The 17,191-nt window shown below is 40.0% G+C and overlaps 1 protein-coding gene across 1 annotated transcript; it reads left to right on the forward strand.

The window, feature by feature from the left end:
- The first annotated feature begins 283 nt into the window (after positions 1-283).
- On the forward strand, positions 284-12,051 carry MMAA (metabolism of cobalamin associated A). The gene is made up of 7 exons (XM_065405508.1): positions 284-322; positions 4,703-5,185; positions 6,589-6,711; positions 8,152-8,322; positions 8,696-8,781; positions 9,432-9,581; positions 11,658-12,051. The coding sequence occupies exons 2-7, from the start codon at positions 4,759-4,761 to the stop codon at positions 11,943-11,945; spliced, it is 1,245 nt and encodes a 414-aa protein (XP_065261580.1). The 5' UTR covers positions 284-322; positions 4,703-4,758; the 3' UTR covers positions 11,946-12,051.
- The last annotated feature ends 5,140 nt before the right edge of the window (positions 12,052-17,191 follow it).

Below are 17,191 nucleotides of genomic sequence, written 5' to 3' on the forward strand. Positions count from 1 at the left end.
GTGTACAGGGGGTTTCTGTTGGGGGTGTAGGGAGAGGTGTGTGTACAGGGAGTGGCTGGGGGTGTCTGGGAGGGGTGGCTGGGGGTGTTGGGGGACATGTGGGAGGGGAGGGAGAGAGCGGGCTCTGGGTGTGGTGGGGGATTGTTCTGTTCTTTGTGTACACGAGCTCTAGAAACCTGCAAACATTGTGCTCTCGCTAATGCGCATTGCGCATGCCTGGAGCTCACCCCCCCCCCCCCCGTGCCCTTTACCCCGGATGTCCAGCTCGGCCTTGCAGAGAGGTGGGGAGGAGCCGCCGGAGCCGGAACCTGCTGCTGGGCGGGTAGGGCTGGGCCGGGGGGGTCTGGAAGGGAGGGGGTTTTGAGGAGGGCTGTGTGCATGGTCCGGGGGCGGTGCGGGGGGCGCCGGGGGCCTGCGTAGAGTGGCGCATTGGGATTGATCTAGGGCGGCGGGTGAGGTGTGTAGTGAGTTACACACGTCATTGTTCACACCTGTGTAACTAATGGGCGTGGCTACACAAGTAGCCCCCTGTAGACCAGCGGTTCTTTACCGTCCTTGTGTTGCGCAGCGGGCTCCTAGGCGCTGTGGTTGTACAAATAATGATACTTTTACAAACCATGTTCTGACCCTGTGAGCGCTGAGAGAGCAGAGATCTCTGAATGTGACGGGGGTGGAATTGATAAATGATGGAATCCTTATACACTTATGGAACAGATTGATGAATTAAACAGTAGTAAGTCCCCAGCGCCAGATGGGATTCACCCAGAAGCTCTGAAGGGACTCTCATTTGAAATGCAGAACTACTAACTGTGATATGTAACATATCACTTAAATTGGCCTCTGTACCAGATGACTGGAGGATTGCTAATGAGTAAGGTTAAGATTCTGTCACAGATATTTTTAGTAAAGTCAGGGACAGGTCATGCGCGATCAACAAAAAGTCAAAGAATCCCATGACCTGTCCCTGACTTTTTTACTGAAAATACTGGGGGGGGGGGGAGAGAGAGAGAAGCACAGTAACAGTCAGAGCGCTGCCAGGGGCTGACGTCTGGCAGCTGCTCCAGTCCTGCCACTGCTCCTGTGGTAGGAGCTGACTACCGCTGCTCCAGCCCCTGCCACTGCCTCATCCCTGGGGTTGCTGGTCCAAGGGGTCACCCTACCAGCCAACTGCTCCAGCAACCCTGGGGCTGACCTTTGGTTGTTGCTCCAGTGCCCTGGGGACTGCTGCTCTGGCACCAGGGGGTTGACCCAACCCTCACCGGCTGCTGCTGCTTCAATCCCGGGGGGGGCTGACCCAACCTTGGCTGCTGCTTCACCCTGGGGCCACTGCTCCAGCAGTTCGGGGCCGCTAGCTGCTTCAGCCTTGCCCCTGAAGAAGTCATGGAGGTCCCAGCAATATGCATCCGTGACCTCTGACAGAATTGTATCCTTATGAATGTGATGCCAATTTTTAGAAAAGGCTCCAGAGGTGGTCCTGGCAATTACAGGCCAGTAAGCCCAACTTCAGTACCAAGCAAACTGCAATTATAGTGAAGAACAGAATTATCAGGCACATAGATGACTCTTCCCAAACAAATCATGTTCAACATGGCTTTTGTAAAGGGAAATCATGCCTCATTAATTTACTAGAATTATTTGAGGGGATCCACACATGTGGACAAGGGTGATCCAGTGGATATAGTGTACTTGGATTTTCAGAAAGCCTTTGACAAGTTTCTTTACCAAAGACTCTTTAAGCAAAGTAAGCAGTCATGGGCTAAGAAGGAAGGTTCTCTCATGGGTCATGGTTAAAAGACAGGAAACAAAGAGTAGGAGTAAATAGTCAGTTTTCTGAATGGCGAGAGGTAAATAGTGGTGTCCCACAGGGATCTGAACATGGACCAGTGCTGTTCAACATATTCATAAATGATCTCGTAAAGGGGTGAACAGTGATGCAGCAACTGTGATGATATACAGTTACTCAAGATAGTTAAGTCCAAAGCAGACTGCAAGAGAGTTACGAAGGGATCTCACGATACTGGGTTCCTGGGCAACAAAATGGCATCTGGAATTCAGTTTTGACAAATGCGAAGTAATGCATATTAGAAAACAATCCTAACTATCATACAAAATGGAGTGTAAATTAGCTGTTACCACTCAAAAAAGAGATTGTGGAGTCATGGATAAGTCTCTGAAAATATGCACTCAATGTGCACTGACAGTCAAAAAAGCTAACGGAACGTTAGGAATAATTGGGAAAGGGATAGATATCATAATGCCACTATATAAATCCATGGTACGCCACAAGTCTGGCTCTGCGTGCAGTTCTGGTCGCCCCATCCAAAATATTAGAGTTGGCAAAGGTACAGAGAAGGGCAACAAAAATTATTAAGATTATGTAACAGCTTCGTATGAGGAGAGATTAAAAAGACTGGGACTATTCAGCTCAGATAAGGGACTAACGGGGGATATGATAGGGGTCTATAAAATCATGAATGGTGTGGAGAAAGCGAATAAAGAAGTTCTGTTTAACCCTTCACATAACACAAGACCCGGGGTCACCCAACACAATTAGGTTTAAAACATAAGGAAGTATTTCTTCACACAATGCAGAGTCAACCTGTGGAACTCATTGCCGAGGATGTTGTGAAGGCCAAAACTATAACTGGGTTCAAAAAAGAATTAGATAAGTTCATGGAGGACAGGTCCATCAGTGGCTGTTAGCCAAGATGGTCAGGGATGCAACCTCGTGCTCTGGGTTTCCCTAAGCCTCTGACTGCCAGATGCTGGGACTGGATGATGGGATAGATCACTTGGTGATTGCCCTGTCCTGTTCATTCACTTGGAAGTATTTGGCATTGGCTGCTGTCAGAAGACAGGATACTGGGCTAGATGGACCATTGGTTTGACGCAGATTGGCCATTCCCATGTTCTTATTTTCTAAATTTCCATTGTCAAAATAAATGAACAATGGTCACTTTGTGGTTCAGTTTCCTTATGTCATCCGTTAACAAACTTGATGTTTTGCAGAATCCAGTAATTCAGAATGGCCACCATTTTTTAATTTGTCTGCCCAAAAGTTAGGTTCCTAAATCCATGTCAGGGCCCCGATTCTGCAATGACATCTGTGCGAGTGCAGAGATCCACCTGCACAGATGTCATTGCAAGACCTGGGCTGTAGGCATCTAAATAGAAGTGGCCTGATTTTTCAGAAGTGTTGAGCAAACCAGCTTCCATTTAAGTCAATGAGAATGTCAGATGCTCAGTCCCTCAGAATAAGGGCTACTTTGCTTGGATGCCTAAATATTGATTTAGGAGTCTAACTTTAGTCCCATAGATTTGAAAACTTTGGTCAATGTGTTTCCCAATCACAGTGAACTAGTAGTACAGTTTTGACTATGGGTTTTTTATGAAGATTTGCTGCAATAAAAATAAGCAGAATACATAATACACTGTATAAAGTAAGTGTGCATGCTATGGAGTGTAGTCAAATCTTGTCCTATTGCTAATGCATCTAATTTTGTCTGAAGCTGCTAGAGTTACAGTAGCTCAGTTAAAAGACAACCCGGGTGCCTTGGAAAAGGCGTATAGGTAGTTTAAAGTTAATACAGTTCTATGCAGGAGGAGCCTGTTTGCTGAAACTCACTGACTGTAGATGTGTGTGGAGCCCTATGTGGATACAATATTTGTATCCGCATCTGATCTGCAATCTGCAAACATGGTCTGGGGATACTGCAAATTTGCAGGGCTCTAGAAGTGTGCTGCTTGTGAAATTTACAGGGAAGTGAAAATAGGATTATAGAATGGAATATCTCCTGCATTGTGAGGCTATTTCTGCATTAGACTTTCTGAGACAGTTCCCATCATTGCTAATTTTGGCATAGCTCCACTGAGCAGAGCAGTAGTATAGATGCAGCTTCAGGTGGTTGCCAACATTTTAACCAGTGTCTAAACCTAGGTGTTGTAGTGTTTCTGGCAACTTGTCTATGAGAGTGCAATTATGGGGATCTTCCCCCCCGAAAATAAGCTTCATGTAGATGAGACCTAATAGGCTCCATCTTAAATCCCCAAAGTTATCAAATTATTTCCAAATTCCCCACGTTTATTTAGTGCATCTAACTACATCTACTTCTGGAGAAGAGGTACAAAAGTTAAACTCCAGAGGGTTGTTTTATTTGATTTTGTTATGGGCTTCAGAGCAGAACAGACCTGAGGAAACTATTGGATAAACATAAGGTGTGTTGTGTCAAGAGCACGGAAGGGGAATGTGCATGAGAGCTTTCTTACCTGCTGAGGTGAACTTTTTTGGTTCTTTTTGTTTTTTGTAAAGGGGAAAAAAAAAAAAGCTTTCTGGCTCTCGAGAGGATAGTGTTTTTATACAATGATTTTTTTTCTCCCTATAGCTAGAGTACAAACTTTTTAAACAAATGGTTTAGTTTATTAACTTCAGCTTTAAAAATGAACAATTGTGTCTCTTCCTAAATCCACCTAGTGGGAGGTTTCACATGGTGATATTTCTCCAACAAGAATAAAATGCCATCTTTTAGAGAGAGTACTTAACACAACTATTTTATGTGCAGATCTCCTTTGTACATGTTATGGACACAGGTTTGGATAAAGTAAAATCTAATGATTTGACTGAAAAGATTGATCATCTACATCTGTTAATTTCAATATTTAGAGGTATTTTGAAGAAACTAAAGTGTTTTTTCTCTCCTCCTAGGCTGGCTGCAAACACAGTTGAACAGATACCACTGATACTGTCTGATTCCAAACAAGATGAACACATTGTCATTGCTGCTAAGATTCCCTCACTACCGTTTTCTTAGAAAGCTTTCTTTCAAAAGTTTCCACTCAAATTTCACTCCTGGATCATTATTTCCATATATTCAATCTTTTAATTCAGTATGCTTGTATTGTACAAAGTGGATGTTGCCAGCAAGTGATTTGAAAAGAGGGATGTGTTATCAAGCAACCGTAGACCAACAAACACAGGGACTTTGTGACAAGGAACAGAGACTTGTAGACAAACTTTACAGTGGATTAATCCAAGGGCACAGAGCCTGCTTGGCAGAGGCCATTACTCTCATAGAATCAACTCAGAGCAGGAAAAAGGAGATAGCCCAGGTGCTCATTCAGAAGGTATTATCCTACCACAGAGAACAAGAAAAGTTAAATAAAGGAAAACCACTAGCCTTTAGAGTGGGTCAGTCCTCTTTTCTGTCCAGTAACTGTTGTGATGTAATAATGATATCACCTCTTGTTTCCGATATTTATCATTTTAAGCAAATATGGAGTATAGTCTGAAATCACTGGGTTATTAATAGTTTGTAACCATCTTTGAGTCACTTGTATTGTTCATAAGAATAGTTTCTCCACAATGCTGGAAAATATTCTTGGGGATACTTTAAAAATGGCTCCTCAATTTCTGGGGAGAATAAAGGGGAATTTCTCATGGATGATAGGATTAGTTTTGTTGAGCTGAAGAATATGGGGGGCTAGAAGGCATAGCTGCACCAGCTATTCAAAGTTTAGATGAGCATTGCCAAATGACTGTATCTTTTTTCTTGAGGTGCATGTGTTTCCCCAAAAAAAGGAGGAGAAAAAATTTTCAGTTGTTTTATCATTAGTAAAGGCCCCACCTTAAAGCAACCTACCTTATAGCTGAGGAGAGGTGGGTGAGATTCCCTTTACAACCTATCAGATGCTTCAATATCAACTGGAAGGATCGCTGTAGAGTGGTGTAGTGCACAATTGCCTTATGCATGTGTATGCCCAAAGGAAGCAAGAACTGGAGCAGGGCATCTTAAAGTTAGTGAAGAGCACAAACCCCAAAGCAACAGGCCAGTCCTAGTTTAGTTGTCTTAAGTTAGCATGCAAGTCACCCATCTTCTTATCTGAAACAGCAATTTTAAATACTGAATGATTTCTGAAAATTGTAGATTTGACATGTTGCATTTTTAAAGTTCTGCAGTGCAAACCAGTATGGAGAAACTTCTGTTTGGGGAGGGGAGAAGAGGTTAAATCAATCTTATGTTGCTATGGGCAAAATGAATAAGTGTTAGAGAAGTGAATGATTCCCTCCAGAGTAGACTGATATAATACACTGCAAATCCAGAATGAGAAGGTTTGGATTTCTTCATTAGAAAATTCAATATTAACATGTAATTCTAGTTGCCTTAACAGGAAGATGAAATCCACCAGTATGTGGTTTATGAAGGTGATTAATTGTAGCAATTGGTTGCATTTTGTGATATATCTGGAGGCGGGAAAGGGGGAAGTTACTTTTTCAGACAAATGTAAATTTAAAAAAAAACAAACACCCCTCTATTAGTAGGGGGTTTTGTGTGGAGATGGGGGTGTGTGCAAAAGAGGAGGGGTAATTTACTAGTAGTGACAGGCCTCAGATTATTTGTAGTAAATAATTAGAATAGGGTCTCATAGTATTTTTCTTAAATATATTTTTAAGACAAGTTATTTCCTTCACGTTATTGTCAAAGGAGTGTGTTGGGGATTAGTTCATAACGTGAAGAGCATTAAGAAGGAAAGATCAGTAGAGGCTATTGCCTATTTCATTAAACTAGAGTTTTTTGTCCTTTTACTACTTAGGATTGTCTGGTCCCCCTGGTGCTGGGAAATCAACATTTATAGAATGCTTTGGGAAAATGCTTACAGAGAGGGGACACAAAGTGTCTGTGCTGGCTGTGGACCCTTCCTCTAGCACAAGTGGTGGTGAGTATGTCTTAAAAGTTTTTTGTCAGCTCTCCAGAATTTAATCTTGACAATATCTGGAGCTTCTGGTGTGTGTGGTTGAAATTTTATCCTATAAAGTTACATTAATGAACTATATATTGCTTTTTAGTCATTTTTGGTGTGCTATGGAATTAGGCATCATAGTCCGAGTTTTGTGAGGTCCCCAAACTTGTGCTGTCTTCTGGTGGCCTTGTATAGTCTCTCTCTCTCCTGTATGAAATTACTTCCTTGGTATTGTAAGGGGAAAGGGAAAAGTTCCTTTTCTGTGATCCGTATTGCTGTTGTTAAAACTTTGCAATGTAGACTGAAAGTGATGCCAAATCTCTTCATTTAGAGGCCATCAGAATACACTTGCAACTCAGTCCTCCTCTCGCTCTCTCTCCTCCTCCCCCCCCCCCCCCATATATTCCTGCTTTGTCTTGGATCTTGGAAAAATGCACTATCAGCCTTGAATGGGAACAAATTGTTTAACTTCTGTGGGACTATCTTGGTTCCAAGATAGACTCTTCTGTGTAGTAAGTCATGGTGAGGTTGCTGTGTCACTGAACTTGACTAACTTTTGTTGGCCACCTGCTCTTCAGCATCAGGCTCTCCAAACCCAAGTTGCTTTCATCTGCAAAACCCTACCCCTCCCAAAATTTATGTTCTGTGGGGCAATGCTGACTAAGCTTGATTTAGCAAACTTACCTGGGACCTAACCAGCAGTAACTGAGATTTTAATCCTTTTGTCATATATGGCTGACTAATACGTTCTCGTTTTCTGTATATCGTCCTCTTGAAACTTGTTATAATTCTACTACATGGAGATGTTACAGCTTAACTATGAATAACGACTGCAATTAGTTGTGGCTAGAAGGAATATTCCTTGAATGTGTAGTGGAGACAGTCTTATAGGTCACCAGAGAAAGGGGTCAGGATAAGGAACAAAGAGAAGGACTGAGAGGGTCTGTCTCCTTTTAAACTTTAGCAACACTTGTCATACCAATAAATTCTCATTAAATTCAAATAAAAATTGACTACAGGAGAGTTTCTTCTTGGGAGGACACTGCTTATCTCTGGGCAGTTTGCTATGGAATGGGAGATGAGGCTTTGCTCTCAGGGAGGGATAACAGGTAAGAGTTTGCTGACGCAGCTGCGCTCAGGTCACACATAGGGGTTCGGGACTTGCAGAGTCTGTGCTGGCATAGAGGAAGCCCTCTGAGTTTAGGGACAGTGGGCTGCAGTAACTTGCTGTTATGCTTCTGTGATATTCTCACATCTTGCAAGCCGAAAGAGCCACATAGGAACTTGCTAGCACACAGCACTGGGAAATTCTCATTTGATTCTTCAGCAGAGACACTCACCTGCACCTATGTTACTGACTCTTGAAAATAACTGACTACTTGCCCTTTTTGAAATTGTTAATGTTAAATGTTTAAGGCTCACTCTTGGGTGATAAAACACGGATGACTGAGTTGTCAAGGGACATGAATGCTTACATCAGGCCATCTCCAACCAGGGGGACGTTAGGAGGTGTGACTAGGACCACAAATGAAGCTATTCTGCTATGTGAGGGAGGAGGCTATGACATCATCCTTGTGGAAACAGTAGGTATGTGATTTAAATGTAAAAATCCAAAATTTAGCACTTGCACCCCACTGTACTGTCCAGGCCAACTTATGGCACTAATGATGCATATTTCCTCTTACAGCTTTTCTTCTTCCTTGTCTATTTCTGGTACTTCATCTTTTCTGGTCCATTCCTTTCATAAGTGTGTGTTGACTTCACCCAATGGGGCCTTACTGTTATATCTTTAAGCCTTGTAAGTTCTGAGAGAAAATTTTTTCTAAAACTAGATTTCATACTGACCTTCATTGTATCCAACTTTGTTCAGCCCAGAAAGAGAGGGAGCCACAGTGGGACCTCTCCTTAGTACTGTCATTAGAATGGCTGTGAAAGGTCAATTCTGGTTTCAATTTTTCAGGTGTGGGGCAATCAGAGTTTGCAGTTGCTGATATGGTTGATATGTTTGTTTTGCTGCTACCACCAGCAGGAGGAGATGAGTTACAGGTATTTATCTTTTTGAAATGCTAATGGTGACCTAAAATATAAGTCTGAATTTGGAATATGTGTGTGCATTAAGTCTGAGTAATCAAGTATTAGTGCTTGGTGTTGTCCTAGCTCTTCTCCCACTGAAGTCAGAATCTTACCAACTTGACCCACAAAATTTGGATCTGAATTTTCCCCAATGTTCCGGTGTTAGGATTTAAAGTTTTGGTTCTGGCCAGTCTCTTATGATCCACATTACTCATTAGATATGATTAACTTCTTCTCACTTTGAATGCTAGTATAGGTACATGGCAACAACAATCAGTTGTCTAACAACTGATTAGTTTAGCAAACTCAATTATGCTCCTTTCAGGTAATATATGCCAACCCATGCTATACATACATGAAGGATGTTAGTTTCTCATGGTAGAGGAATAAATATGTGAATTAATGGTTCAGAGAGTCATCATAACTGCCTAACTACTAATGAAACCTCAGACATTCCTAATATTAGGAAGTTCCTGGTGCCTAAAGATTAAGAAGAAAGTCAGGGGGTAAGATAATACAACAAACAAGCCTCATTAGTTTATGAAGGTTTTATGACTGAGCATTATTTTATGACTGAGTTTTTCTAAGCATTCATTTTTTCCCCTTTTCCTTATTCCATTCAGGGTATTAAACGGGGTATAATTGAGATGGCAGATCTAGTTGCTATAACTAAAGCTGATGGGGATTTAGTTGTGCCTGCGCGGCGGATACAAGCAGAATATGTTAGTGCTATGAAACTACTTCGCAAGCGCTCTAAGGTTTGGAGACCAAAGGTTTGTATGTTTTCACAATTTTCTTCTCTTTATTTCAGAAGAGGTGGTGTGTAGGTTACGGGACCTAACTTCATCCTAACTACATATTAACCACCTGGACATTTACATAAGTCTCTTCTGCCCCACTTGTGTACCTCTGCCTGAAACATCTTTGCTGCTTCATTCACACATCCCTTATTTATTGGGTACCCTCCCTGAACTAGTTTGGAAAGCCATTACACACTCTCTCTCCTCCAAATCCTTCCTCAAAACTCACGTCTACTATGATGCCTACAGCAAACTGATAATGGCTAGACCGAGGGTCAGTGGGGCTTGCTGATTTGTAATAATTTCTATACATTTTTAAGAAGTTTGGGAACCATCTTGCTGTAAACCATACTAACCTATGTAACTACTATGATCCATGTTTTTTTCCTCCTTGTTATACCCACTTGTGATGTCTCATGGGATTTTAGTGCAACGACCTTCTCTTCCTGTGTGTGTACAGCACCTACCACAATGGGTCCCTGATCCTGTGGTACTGCAATATAAATAATTAGAATTTATAATTGAGGCAAGGAGGCAGTAGTAAAATGCTTTTATATATAAACGAGGCTTCTTGAACACTGGATAAAATGGACTATCAGACAGTTTGATCCAGCTGGACTGCCTGAGGCTTGGTCATAGTTTTCTGTTCCCATTCTCCCCCCTAAACTTAGAGTGCCTCAGCTTCCAGTCATGTGAAACCCCGTTAGTGATTGGATGTCACTGCAGAAGGCAGGGCCACTACTACTTTACTTCCTGATCAGATTTTTCAGCCCTCTGGCTTATCCGTTTGAAACAAAAACCAGGAAGTTATGCAAACTGACCTGAATGTGCCCTTCTACCAAACAGTGTTATTGCTTTTTTTATGACTGTATTGACTGCTTTTAACATATTTACATAGGTGGCACATACATTTGTGCTTTGCAGTGTCTAGTGATTAATTTGTTCAAGCAGCAGAGCAGTTTACACAGAGCTGAAACCTTTACCCCATAAATTTTAGTAGGGAATGTAGCCTTTCCCTGTCTGGTTCAGTTCTGCTCTATATAAACACAAAGCAAGAGTGCTGACAGGTGACTTGAGATTTATATCATCTGGCAGAAGCCACTCTCTCCTCAGCACTGCTGAGCAGAAGTTTAGATCTAGAAGCTATAGAGACATCCTTTTTTATTTAGGAAATGTTAAGGAGTTTACAAATCCTTGTCCTGTAAATATCAGCAACAAAACAATTATAACAGTAAGCTTTAAGTTTTTAAAGAAAAAATATACAGGAGTTGAGTATTATGATATTAGAGTGAGCATCATTACAACACCTATTTCTAGAGATTTTATTACATTGTGTGAAAGCTCTCTATACACATTTAACAGACCAGGCATCTCTGGCAAGTGTTAATAGTAAAAGAAAAAAAATCAGACCCGTGTGGGGTTTTTGGCTGAATATTGAATAAAAACACTTCTCTAACTAGGCTGTTTTTAGAACTTGTTTCAAATGGCTTGGATGTTTGCTTTCTAGCCTACAATCACTCTTCCAGGGTACAAAGGGAAGTTAATACTGTTCTTACTATAGTATTGAAACTGTGCAGGGTTTCATATTAATGCTGTACTGGCTCTAAATGTGGTTATGCAAATATCCAATTGACTTTCCATTTAAGTAGTAATATTGTATATTTTACCTTTAATTTGATAGGATCCTAAAACCTTCAGTAACAAATTATATTACTGAACTGCAGCAACTGCTTGGGTGTAAGCCCTCAGACAGTATGGGGGGGAACTTTGTTCAAAAATACTTAGGCAAACCCTCTTTGTCACAAGTGCTATAGGATGAGAGTATCGTTTTGGAGGTGGCAGAAGCTTGGTTTTCAAGTCTCATTAGAAGGAGACGCAACATAAGCTGCATGGTAGGGGGGAAAGTCTACAGTAGCACTTAAGGATGAGTTTGCCTTACTAGGATTGGAACTTGTGATTTTAATAGAATCTAGCTGACGCAGAACTCGGGTGTAGACACCCTCCCCAACCCACTTAGTTTCTTTTAAAATGTCCTCCTTAATCCAACAGGTAATGCGCATGTCTGCTAAAACTGGGGAAGGCATTTCAGATATGTGGGATAAGATGACAGAGTTTCATGATCTCATGCTTACAAGTGGTGAGTTGATCACCAAACGACGGAAACAGCAGAAAGTGTGGATGTGGAATCTAATCCAAGAAAATATGCTGGACCATTTTCGGAGTCATTTAGCAGTGAGGGATAAGATTCCACTTTTAGAAGAAAAGGTTCTCAGTGGTGTCTTAGCTCCAGGGCTGGCAGCAGACCTATTACTGAAAGCATTCAAAGACAGACCTTAAGATACCATGTTCTACTGTGTCATTGATCAATTTGCACAAATTATTTAAACATTAAATAAAATTTTCCTAAGCATGGCTTCAAATCTTTTACTGCAGCATACTTGAATGTAGCCCTAGACTAAATTTATTTTCTGACTCAGGCAAACATAATGCACATGAGGAACAAAGCTAGTTTCTGGGACTACCACAGATTATATTCAAAAAGAAAAATGTACACTTCTAAAACTCTTATTTGAGTACAGCATCGTTAAGGATGTTTTAAAGCTTTTAATGAGATTGTAATAGAAATTGTTAAAACAAAATAACTTTGTAGTACCGTGTGTCACAGTAAGCTAGTTTTGCCTGTGTTCCAGATATTTCAGCACTTGTCTTGTTATATTTACCAACAAAACCCCCATACAAAACAAGGGTAGGTGTAACTAAAACTGCTCTTGGGCTCGTCTAAATGTCTTTCAGTGGAGGGGACATCTGTTTACATGACTGTTAAATTTTACAGTGCATACATGACCTGTCTGTATAACTTACCAAAAACCTGATTCAGTCAACACTTACAGCAGTAAGCACATTAAAGGATGTCTCCAAAGTCTCATTTACTCAACAAAAATCATCGTTTAAACATGGCTATGGTATAACGCAGCTTACTGCTGCTGGAGCCTACGGTGGTTTAAGCACACTGTTAGGGCCACAATTAGAGCGTGTCCATGCTACAGATTTCAGCTCTGGTATAGCAGTAGATGCTGCAAGGGGAGCTGTTGCCAGCATGGATCATTGCCCATCTCCTCACTGTGAGTGACAGCAAAAGCGTTGGGTGCTGCATAATCACCTAAGCAGAACCTGTTTTGTGTTCTAAACAAATATAGCATTGAAGCAGCCCTGCCTGGGAGCCATATTTATCCAAGGAAACACCCTATTTTTCTCCTGAATAGAAATTTTTTAAAACAAAAGATGAAGTTACATTAGGTATCTTTTCTTTAATATAGCTAATGATAAAGGATTCAAGTGGAACCCACATTAGAGTTTCTTTAGTTATGGAAATGCCTATCTTTATAATTAACTATATTAAAATACAAAACAAAACTTTGTCTATAGTGATTTAAGGCCATTTGGCTGGATGAAAGAGCTTCAGTTTCTAAACAAAATGACTTTCTCCTGTTGAATTCAACTTAAATACTTTGACTATTCAGGAGCTATATGCACATTTTGATATCCTTTAATAATAAATGGGAGGATCTTCTAAAATATTATTTGGAAAACATGGTGTATTTGGCAGAAATTTATTATTACAGAAAAAAATGCCAATTTTGGAGACTGCAGAAAAGCAATAAAACAATAATTGGAGTTCTATGAAGAATTCTTCATATCTTGTATAAGTAAATTGAATTTTTGAATTATGTTAAAAGCTGTGATATGTTTTCTTGGCTTCCCTGACAAACTTGATTTTGCATCTATATTTATTTCTCTAGATCTTCAGTTTTTTTTTTAAAAAAAACTTTTAGCTAAATCGTAATAAATCAGAAAAGTTACCTTTAGCTTTTGAAGACACTAGGAGATTTTTTTATCCTTTATCTAACAAGATTTCTTCCTTGTCTAACTCATGCTACTTTAATTCTTATTGGCAGTGTTAAAGTTAGTTCTCCTGTCAGGTAACAGCTGTTGCCTTATTTTCCAGTACACTTCATTATGGTAAAAAAGGATAAAATTGGATGGAAGGACCCCATCCTGCAAACATGCATTTGAGTAATTTGTTCACAGGACTAGCCCTACTGAAGTACATTTTCAGGGCTATATTATAGTACTGAACAGCAGGACAACAATGGTTTGGCTGGTGAGGGGTGAAAGGCAGTTTCTGTATGGAGAAAATTTGCACTCATGTAACTGATTTTAGTTATACTGGTGCAAACCACTAATGTAGTTTAGCTGCACCAGTGTAAAATTATGCTTAAACCACTGTTGGTAACACATGAAATTAAGTTACCACTGCTTAAGAGTGGACATCTACACTGGAGCTAGAGCCTTAATTTCCAACTTGAGTAGACATCTTCACAGTAGCTCTGATCAAGCTAGTGCCCTAGACATATCCAGGGCACAACAGCTAGTTGCCCTCAGTACGATCCTGTCAGAAACCCTAGGTATGTACTCAGGTTGCTAACTCCTACTGCTGCTCATACCATTGCTGCTATTTGTAGCATGGGTATGTCTACTGGAGCTGGAAATTGTACCTTCCAGCTCCAGTCTAGATGTACCCATGCTAACTCTGATAGGAGGAGGAGGACAGAAACACAAGTGCTTTACTATGACATCATCATTGGTCACAGTATAATGCTCAGTTGCACCCATGTGAGAGGAAGCTGTATCAGCTAGAGCATGCCCCGGATCAAAAGCCAGGGCTTTAAACCCCCTGAAATGTAGTGAAGTTTGCATCTGCACTTCATTCTTTGGGTTCATCTCTAACATACTGTTCATTTACTAAATGTGCTATTTTGATCACACTTTTGTGATTATGTACATACTTACAAAATTAAAATCTAAATTTCAGGCTGGCTGAGGGAACCTACCTTGTGGATGGACTAATACGTTATGTAACTTTCGGTTGGAAACTAGCCTGATCTAGAAAGTGATGAGAACAGCATTTAGACTGGTTTTCTCAATATTTTTCTACACTATTTTTCATCACGTAGATGGTTGAGTTCATCCATGCTAATCTATTAAAACAAAACTTTACCCTTTTGATTTGTTTAAGTGCTCAAGGGCTTCCATTTTCCATCTCCTGTTAAAATCTGAAACTATTCTACTTAAAAAGTCAAACCTGCTAAAAGGAATCTGCAGCTGAAGTGCCCTTAGCAAATTCAATCCCCTTCTCCTAGCATGGATTATTCTCTTTCTTTGTTTTCAATGATAGGGCCAAGTGAGCCATGCTTGGTTGGCTGCTCCATTGTCAAAATTGTTGCTTTTGTAAATTCATTACCTCCTGTTTTACATGCTCGTCAGCCTTTAATACGTCTTCTCCTCTTGTATGTTCCTTATTTGTGTAGCACTACAAGCTGCACTGACTCGCTTCCTTTTTGCTGAGGCTACTGTATGTAAATGAAATTATTTTTTTAACCTTGGAGAACTCCTTTCCTAATGTTTGCTTTTAAACAGTAGCCAAGTCTTGCTATGGTATCAGCTCCCTCCACACTGCAGTAAACATGATCACTTCCTCAGTTTTCTCCGTAACTCCACATTTTTTATTCTATTTTTCATGGATGTTCAGAGAAAAATCTGTACCACCCCTTTTCTGTTTTTTCCAGTTTTAGGAATAAGAAATAGATCTTCACATAGTTTAAGACTCTGATAGCAATACCTTTCCTTGGATACATATTTTCCCTAACAGATGGCCGGATAATCGATTTCATACACAAAATTGGCAAAGCAAACCACTTAAATCACAAAATTGAGGGTGGATGTATAACTTTAACTCCAGCCTCTTTGGCATATATATTATAATTCAGTATTATGATGTCACGTACCATTTCTCAAATAACGCTCTATCAGTCCATTTTGAAGCTCTGAATACACATGAAGCATGGTGCAGCCTTTCTGATCTTTTTGTGCAGTGGGGCTATGATCTCAGTTGGGGCATCTGGGTACTACTGTAATGTAAATAACAATGAATAATAAACTATTTTTTGTAAAAATACAATTGAACATGAGGTACCATTATTTGCTAGGCAGCAGAAGAACGCCTTTACACACACAAGCACTCAGTGAGGGAGAAGCCCTGCCTTTTTCCTATGCACCTTCACATAGAGGGAAGTGGACAGCACTCTTGAACTCTCCTAATATACGATGTATGTGCAATGCTGATAGAACAGTGGCAGACGGCTACATGAGCATGTTTAATAAAATCAGAGTGCAGGCACAAAGTATGTTTTTAAATCTTTATCGCTTTGACAGTTCACAGCCAATTTTCACCAAACTACCAACAGGTAGACAACTGCCCAATGTTCAGATTCTAAATCTACAATTCAAAAGATGTTTCAAAAATATTTTTAAATCATCTTCCTAGTTCCTTTAAAAAGTTGATTGCATTTTTTTAGAAAAGAAAAAAGTTGTAAACAACTGAAAATAACATTTTAGAGTGGAAACACACTATACCTAAAATGTTCCTTATTACCTTTACAGTTTAAGATCTTGCTAAACAACAAATAGGAAGAAAAAGACAAATAAGGAGAAACATGACATGCACGGTAGCCTGAAACAAGGGAATGTTGTGTAACCAAATATGAAAATCTCTGTTTATGGTGGTGGTTGGATTTTTGTGTTTTAATGGGACTGTAGTATTTGTGAAAGATGCCTGATTGCCAGCACTTAGAGACTGATGTAATTTACTGTGAACATGCTTCATTTCTGGGCTGCATGGACTACATTAAAGATTGAATGGTTATTTCAGTCTCCACATCTATTTAGTCCTTGTTGTTTCAGCTTACCTAGCGGCACAGTTGCAAAGAAAATCTTTATCCTTTAAATACCAAATGGAGATTAAAAATCACGATCTTGCTAGAAAGAGACCGAAGTACTCGCAAATCTTAGATGTTTGAGTAAATGAGGTCTATTCACCTGTAACAAAAATGAGAAACTTTACAATGTGTGTTACACAGTAGTTGACACTGAAAAGTAAATGCTTCCCTTATTGCAATACTGTTGTAAAGTAATTAGCTAAGGCTTTACTCTTATTTACATAAATGTAATGTAAGCTCACTTTAAGGCCCTTGTTTTTTATCAATCACTCTATATATTCCTACTATATAGCTTTATTTGCTATTTTACCACCAGCTTCTTCATTTTTGCTATGAAAAAATAAACAATTAAAAGGAAGTGTCAAAGGGAAGACTATTCAGCTGACCTGTCCTTTGACTGATTGTGATGCTAGTACACAAGAAGAAGAATAAAAAATTGTCACTGCACGCATAGACAGTGCACTAACAAGTCATATTTTTAAATATTTCCTCCCAACGGTTATATAAATATATACAAAAATCCAGTTTGTAGTTTGCTAATTACTTTTTCTTCTTTTGCTGGTTGTAGTGCTGGAAGAGTTTTTATGACCTGTTGCTTAGCAACTTTTATCGACAGCAGCAAAGCACTTTCCTTTTCCTTAACCTTGTTAAAGTTAGGCTTGGTCACCTCTAGCACTCATCAGCAGAGGAAAATTATTTCTAAAGTAAGGTAAAGTTGCTGCTCAGAATCTATGAGCTGCATCCAGG

This window comes from Emys orbicularis, chromosome 5 (genome assembly GCF_028017835.1).
Source record: "Emys orbicularis isolate rEmyOrb1 chromosome 5, rEmyOrb1.hap1, whole genome shotgun sequence".
Classification (NCBI taxonomy): Eukaryota; Metazoa; Chordata; order Testudines; family Emydidae; genus Emys; species Emys orbicularis.